Source organism: Mus pahari, chromosome 2, assembly GCF_900095145.1.
Source record: "Mus pahari chromosome 2, PAHARI_EIJ_v1.1, whole genome shotgun sequence".
Taxonomy (NCBI): domain Eukaryota; kingdom Metazoa; phylum Chordata; class Mammalia; order Rodentia; family Muridae; genus Mus; species Mus pahari.
This window is the reverse complement of record NC_034591.1, coordinates 151790603-151798830: the sequence shown is the minus strand read 5'-3', so window position 1 is coordinate 151798830 and position 8228 is coordinate 151790603. Positions and strand designations below refer to the sequence as shown.

General features: G+C 45.1%; 1 protein-coding gene across 1 annotated transcript in view; it reads right to left on the bottom strand.

Annotated features, from left to right (window-relative positions):
- Positions 1-1870: 1870 nt before the first annotated feature.
- The window catches only part of C2H12orf60 (chromosome 2 C12orf60 homolog), a 29856-nt gene continuing 23498 nt past the window's right edge, over positions 1871-8228 (bottom strand). The window contains exon 3 of the mRNA XM_021188735.1: positions 1871-2667. Coding sequence (XP_021044394.1) covers positions 1900-2643 — 744 coding nt within the window. The 5' untranslated portion in view covers positions 2644-2667 and the 3' untranslated portion in view covers positions 1871-1899. The remainder of the gene's footprint in view (positions 2668-8228) is intronic.

The window sequence follows — 8228 nt, the reverse complement described above, 5'->3', positions numbered from 1 at the left end:
GGGAGAGTGGAGCTGTGCCTCCTCTGTCCACCCTGACGAAAATGCCTTTCTAACTACCAGTGTCCCCTTACCCTGAGACCTTTGAGAGAGCAGATGGGAGCAAACCGTGTGCTCTGGGCTTACTCGTGTAAGCAAGAAAATTATATTGCCATCTACTCATTGTTTTACGTAGTCCTAAGTAAATCATATCAGGAATATCTAGTAGTTTATGATAGTCAAGACACTGGACATTACAGAACTTGTACTGAGGCAGGAGAACAGGGCTGAGAGGGGCCATGAAAAGCCTGACACAAATGAAGTACAAACCTTAAGGGTTCTTTGGAAAGTCAGTTGTGTTGGAAGGTGTTCTGCTGGGGCAAACACATGAAGGAGTGTTTTCCTGAAGTGGACACAGGTGCAAGGCAAAGGCAGATGAGTGAAGGAAGGAAGCAGACACAGAAGAGAGGATGTTCTGCTAAAGCAAGCACATGATGACATGTGATGAAGGATTCTTTGCCAACAACACGCATGTATTGGTCAGCCTTACACTGCATAGTAGAACTGCATTTGTTGGGACTCTGTGAACTTGGGCTGACTGGACTTGATGCATTTGCTGAAGCAAGACATTTGCTGAGGCAAGGCACGTGGAGGACACGTGATGCTTTCAGGGTATAAAGATGGTATAAACAGAACTCGACAGAGTGATGGAGACAGAGCTTGGCTTGCTGGTGCAGCTAGCTGTGCAAAGCTTATGGATCTTGCATCTTTGCTGATCTTCCCTGAGAGAGGCACAGCTGACAACTCCTCCTGGTGTCCCTCCAGGTCCCATCAGGCAACTCAAGCCAAGGCTGAGGCCTGGCTGTCTCTGTTAGGTTGTGCCACCTCTGCTGGTGTATCTGTGAAGTGTTTGCAGTGGATTGATCTGCCACTGCCTGCTAATGTATGAACTAAGTTGATTTTCAGACAACAAAGACTTCGCTCCAAAGAACCCTTCTAAACTAAACAGGTCCACACTTTTTTTCGTTTCTTCAACCTCTGGTGGTTGGTGGGCTACAAGGGAGGTTAAAGTGTTTAAGAACCACCATTTAAAGGGGGGATTTGAAAAACTTAAAGTTATGTAAAGGCTGTGTAATTAGCACATGAAGCAAACTCTTAGCATAAGGGAAGACTTTGTCTCCTTAGGTAGGACAGCTTGGGCACAAAAGCCCATAACAAAACAATGTGAGAAGGCTGGCACTATGCAAGTGCCCCATCAAGGGTCACAACTCTCCCAGAACAACACCAGTGAGCATCCGACTTTCCCTTTCAACTCTGGCCCACTTCCTTTCCTAAAAGCACATCCTTTCTGTATTTCTGCTACAGGATAAATTTCTTTGCCCAGTTTTTTGTCCCAGGATGCAGGAACCTGGAAATCCCGACAAGGTGACCTATACTGACCACTGTCAGCCTATACCAGTATGAATGACAAAACCCGGTTTGTATGCTTCCTAAGCATAAACAGTCATGCCTTCTAGATTACCGTAAGGTATAGATTATCATATGGAAATGAACAGATTGCCATATGATAATGCCAACACTTACCTGGACTTCACACTGTTGCCACTGGAGACAGAGTTGTGAGGAGGAGAGACCAGTAACTTTAATTACGCTTTAAGAGCAACCACTTATTTAGAACTATCCCCAAGTGCAATGCTGCCTCGGTCCTTACAGCAGGGCGTTCAATTTAGTCATTGCTATTTCAAGCCGGCTTTCTTTGGATATTCCTGTTTTGTTTAACAAAGCAGAACTACAGGTAAATGGTTTGCCAAGTGATGACTACACTTGGGTTCTAACATACCTAATATCAATGAAATGTCCACGGTACCATGAAAAATTTGAGAATTCAAGCTGCTTTTCATTCAGAAACGAACATGTTCTCCTCTACTTGCCCTGCACCTGGGTAAGCACAGAGATGTCCCCTTCCATGGTCTTGATGGATTTCTGGAGGACCTGTAAAGTTATCTCCATACTCTTGACAAACTGTTCCAGTTCATCTGCGGCTGTGTCTACCGGCGTGTGGGCATTTTCAGGACTTAGCACATCTTGCAGCTTCCTCAAGGTTTCCTCTGTAGTGGCTTTGGGATGTTCTGGACTCGTGCTTTTCTCAGATGTGGTGGCATCTGAGGTGACATCTGACTGTTCTTTGGTCTCCTCTCTATAGAGGTCACTTAATCGAAGACCCATGATGGGAAACTGCATCAGGAGCGAGAGAGAAGTTTCTAGATTCTCAAGTACGTGACTGGTCTTCAGGACCAAGGCAGCACCTGATGTCTGGATGTTTTTGAGCATATCTTCCGCTGTGTGGTGTGGAGCAATGGTGGCGCACTTCTCCACTGCAGGGGTCACAGCAGTCAGCACCTTGGAACACAACGGCTCCTTCTGCATTTGTTTGTGCTTTCCATCCACCATCAGTTGCATCTCTTTGAAATTTCTGATCATTTGTTCAAAGAAGTCTTTAATGCAGCTCTCTTCGTTCAGATTCATGGGAAGGATCTGAGTCTTCATCGTGAGGTTAAACAGCTCAACGAACCTATTTATGAAGGAGACCAGGTCTCGTATGTGGAAGAAGAACAGTTTGGCAGCTTGAATCAGTCTCTCTTTATCCTTCTCTGACTCAGAAGACATTTCTCTAACAAACAAATTTCAGCCCTGTTAAGCAAAGCAGAATCCAAATGAAAACTAAGCACAGAACTGGCCATGACGAGACGGGAAGGATGCTATAAACACACCAAGCTAAGGTGACAAGGGTGACAAAGCAGACATGACTCTGGGCTTTAATCGAAACAGGAACAGAAATAACGAGGAGGGTAGGACAGGAAACTCTCCTGACTGTCATATACATGCTAGGTAGCTGGCTGGGCACTAGCAGTCTTGGAGGCCATTGAAAGCCAGTCCTCCCTCACAGTCAGCACTGCATCCCATTTTTAGTTTCCCTGGTAACACACCAATTTTAATAAAAGAAAAACATCACAGTTGGAAATGCCACAGAAGAGGGAGGAAACATCGTAACTGCACTTTAAGATCCGAACGCATGAGAGGAGGAGGGCTGTCTAGAACGGCTTTGCTGGTGCCTCGTAAGAGAAGGCCATTTCAAGCTGGGCATAGGGGTGCATGCCTTTAATCCCAGCCGAGCAGGTGGGTCTCTGTGAGTCCCGGGCCAGTCTGGTCTACACATTGAGTTCCAGGTCAACCAGGGCTATCTAGAGATAACCATGTCTCACAAAAAGGAACGTGGGGGAGAAGGTAATTCCTTCCTGGTATGGTAGTTTATAGACATTTTTTTTCTACTTTTCTTGAATTAGTTTGATCTACTGTGTTTTAAGACTTTGGGGCAAAAGAATGAAATGTGAGCTCTATGTCTGGCCCTGGACTACAACAGGTCTCTAAACTGCCCGTGAGAATATAACTTATAAAGATGTACTATTGTCTTTCCTTAAGAAGTAACCAACTGGGCTCATCAATCACTTAGATAGGACCCCTCAAAGCTGTAACCTCAAGAAATAAGCCACAATAACAGTCCTGCTACAAAGATGTCCCAGCCCTGGGGAGATGGCTGAGCAAGGAAAATTATTTGGCACACACAAGACTGGTGACATCACCTTGACCCTCGTCCCCCAGAACCCAGGGCAGAAGGAGAGACAGACTCCTGGAAGTTGTCTTCTGACTTCCCCATACATACCACCACACTAATAAAAACAATAAAATGTAAAATAACCTTTTAAAAATAAAAACATGAGAGGAATACTTGATATTTACTGATAACATATGCTATTGTGAAAATGAAATCTCTGCAGTGGACTACAGGTCTTTAATGTTAAACCTGCATTGTACTTCAGAATATGTTCCTTTTCTTTCCCCACTTTCTCTCCCCCCTGTTCTAGATACTGAACCAAATCTTAATCCTGTTTGTCTTGACACATGACACTCTAAGCTTTCAATTCCCTCCTTCCCAGTCCTCCCCACTCATCCTCTCTACACAGATGCTAATAAACATATTTCTAACTCAAAAGCAGGATTCTCTCTCTTCCTCTTTTCCATCATCTCCTTTTATTTCTTTCCTGTTGATGTGGCACAATTCAGGGATGAAAGCATTTGTCTTAGCTCACAGTTCAGTGTAGAGATATTACAGACTCAGGAGCCCCCCACACCTGGCCATGGTGTATCCACAATCATGAAGCAGAGGCAAGGAATGCAAGCATGCTTGGACTCAGCTCACTCTCTCCACTCTTACACAGTCCAGGTTCTCCTCCCTAGGGAATGGTACCACCCACAGTGGGTGGGGCTTATAATCAAGATAATCCGCCACTCATCTGTCCAGGGGCCCATCTCACAGGCAATTCTAGATTCAGCCAAGTGGACAACAACAAGCAACACATCCCTCCGTCTGGAAGCTGACAAGATTTACAACTTGTCTTCACCCCTTCCCTGCCCCCTTTATTGAACAACAATAAAAATTATCTCCAATTCAATTTCCATCTGGGTTCATTTTTAAATTATTTTATCTCTGAGGCCAATAACACACAAAAGGGTTCTGCCATGCTCCTTGGTAACATGTGATCAAATATTGTGTATTATCTTAAATATACATTCACTTGGAGATGACGGGAAGGAGTCCTAACAGAGACTACCAGTCTAACCCATCCCTTTCTTCTTCATTATTTCTCTCTCTCTCTCTCTCTCTCTCTCTCTCTCTCTCTCTCTCTCTCTCCCTCCCTCCCTCCCTCCCTCCCTCCTTCCTTTATAATGCCAGGTATCTGGGGCTTGGTAATATGCCTAGACCCCCTCGCTGACATACTAGGACAACAGGGCTGTGCTCATGCCAGGACAAAGCAGCACATACTCCAGTGGGTGCCAGACAAGTCCTACAATTAGACCGGAAGGTACCTCCCAGATAAAGTCTGCATTTAGGGCCAGAGGCAGTTCCATTTCACTGCAAGGCCTGAGCCAACCTACAGTTTTTGGGCCAACCCCATGACAAGCCTAGGAGATGAATGAATCTGTATTCCTGCTGGGANCTCATGCCTCCGTNGTAAGTAGGCTCACACACATNTGGCTTCCTGACCACGACACACTGAGGACAACCATGCAGGCAACCAAGATGGTGGTGCTCACATGGGCATGGGCATGGTGGTGCTAGTAAGGATCATGCCACCTAGGCAGCNGCCTCAGATCTGCACTCCTTGCAGCCCCTGGCTCCTCTAGGGCCATGGTGCTCCCTCCTTTCCTGCACAGACATCTGTCTGTTCACCCATCCTCCTCCCTTTCCTTCCTCATGTCATCCCTTCTCCCTTCCCCTTCCTGACGGCCACTGGGCAATGGAAACAGCAGGCAGAACTGGCTTGGACACAGGGACAGCCACAGCAGCAGCAGCAGCTATTACTGCCTATCCTGTCCTCGCACCCAAGGCAATCTCTCCAAAGACAACCCCCTTACTGGGGCTATGGTCATGGANACATTGAGACAGCCAACTCTGTGACACACAGGCTCCGCATGCCCGAATGCTTACCTCACCCGCCCCACAAAGCCAGTTCTTTCTGTGAATGAGGGTTTGGAGTGTGGAGTCCAGATGCTAAAAATCAAGGGACAGCAGAAGGGGCAGCCTGGGACAGGGTTCAAGCTGAATACAGTCCAGGGTCTAAATGCCAGAGACCTTGCTAAGGAACAAGGACAACCTGCCTGTGTGGGGGTGGGATGTCACTCCCTCTCAGACCTCCTGCACAAACNGGCTCCATTCTTCTGCTTTGTCACACCCTAGTGTCCTCAAAGCGTCCCAGAGATGGGCAATCTTCTACTAAATTAGTCCCTTGGGTGCTAAGACTTCCCTTGGGCCTGAGATGCAAAGGAGTATATGAATAAATACTCATCTTCAATTTTAACTTACAAACACAGCATCAATAGGCATGCTGGGCTGGAGAGATTGCTTGGAGGTTCAGAGCACTGAATGCTCTTCTGGATGGCCTTGGTTCAGTTATGAGCACCTACACAGCCGTTCACAATTGTCTGCACCTCCATTAGCAAGGGATCCAGTGCCCTCCTCTGACCTCTGCAGGCTTCTGTACATGTGGTATTCACCTACACTCACACATAAATAAATACACATAAAATTACAAAATGTATTTTTTCAGACATGCATCATTCACATGGTAGAGGGAAATCTCAGAGGCTTTAGGAATGGCCAGGCAACAAAGGAATGCTGAGAGCTGAGATGGGGAGAAAGAGTCTTCCCAGGGAGGAGAGGCTGATGAACAGCCTATGGGGCTATCCAATCCCCACTGTCAGCTCAGAATCCATCTCCATACAAGCAACGCTAGATGAAGTGAACAGGCTATATTTATATACTTAGGTGTGTGTGTGTGTGTGTGTGTGTGTGTGTAAAGCAATTACAGCTCAAAAGAAAGAAGCATGATTTCCAGAGAAAACAAAGGGAAGTGAACGGGGTAGGGAGGGAAGAGGAGGGAAGGGAGGGACATCAGGCACAGCGTCCTCTGGACCCCCTCAACTGTTAAGATGCTACGACTTGATAAAGAGCAGAGCTCCTAGCCTGGGAGGGGGCTGCTGTTTTCATTTTTGGCTGTATCTGGTTTTGTATTTCCTGAGAACCTAAACAAAAGCACGAGCTGATAGAGGCCCAAATGCAGCAGAAGCTGAAGGAAATGTACCCAACTAAAGAGTCATCACTGTACTGAACTGGATTTGTTCAGCTTTTAATTAAGACTCATTATAGAACAGAAAATAGAAAAATATTTTGACCAGTTTTATAATTGCTCAAGTTAATATTGCTTATGATTATAGCAACAGAAACATATGATTATAGGAAACAGAAGTATTCTGAAAACTAAGCCAGGCAGAAATGGCTGTAAACAAGATGGGCAGAGGGACCCAGCAGAGAGCAGCAAATCCTGTGGCTCATCACATTCCACCAGAAGCTTCCAGATGAGCCCACAGGAAAACCCTTCAACAATACTCCTGAGACACGGAGAGCACGCACACTTGGGAAACCCAGCAAGCTGCTTGTGGACGTTGTACATCGTGGTGCGGAGCCTAGTGCGCACCACGATGTACAACGTCCACCAGAAGGTGTGTGTGTGTGTGTGTGTGTGTGTGTGTCTGGGACTGTGTGTGCATGTATGTAACGTAACACATACTTACTATGTAAAAGCCTCAGTCTATACTTCCATGAAAGACCTAGCATACTGGGCTTACATGCACTGTGCTTCAGCCCAGCTTTAGAAATGATCAGAACAAGGCCCATCCCATTTTTCTGTTACCCACTTTACTGAGACAGAAATACCAACTGTCTTATCATTTCATCTTAAATGTCTTCAGTTGCATTCTTAAGAGAACAACTCTTTTTGAAACGTACCCTATGTTCTCCAAGGTCAACAAGACCATAGCAGACAGAGACCAGCATCGTGGCATAAAAATTAACTGTGGGTGTCAGCAGGAAAGCTTTTGGAATGCAATTTGAATATGTGTTAAAGACAGTAAAAAATATAGTCAGCAAGATGGCTCGGGGGTAAACCTGTGGGCCAAGCCTGACAACCTGAGTTTGCTTCTGGAAGTCACAAGGTGGGCTGAGAGACCTGACTCCCACAGCTGGGCTTTACTTCCATGTCACACAGCTCCTACTCTATTGTCTTTCTACCTGTATACCCCCAGGAAAGAGTGTGGATGATGGAGGGAAAAAACAAGGATATGCATGTAAACATTACAAATGTAACACAATTTGAGGTTTATTAAATTATGATATTTAGATTATTTAACTAATATACTGCTTATAAAATTAGAAGTACAGGAAAGTCAATGACTTAATATAAAAAGAATCACATTACTGCTACAATTTTATTGTTATTACAACATTGTACAGATTTTCTTGCACATAGATAAATTTTAGAGATAAAAACACCCAAGACAGTCGAACTGCAGATGTTTTTCTTCCTCTGTTTAAAGGTTTATAGATCAGGGTAATGGTGTTACATGTAATATGTTTTATTAGTTGCTATTTTTAATGTCTTAACATTACAATGTGAGCATCTGCCAACACACAAATCACATTTCATGTTCTAGAAGTTTCCTGCAGTCCCCTCAATCCTAGTTTCTCTCTAAAAGTTCCTGTAGCTCTGGGCAGAGGATGCACTGTATTCTCTAAAGTCCCCTGAAAAGTTGTATTTGAAAAGTGACAGCAAGAAGAGGCAGGCAGCAAGATTACA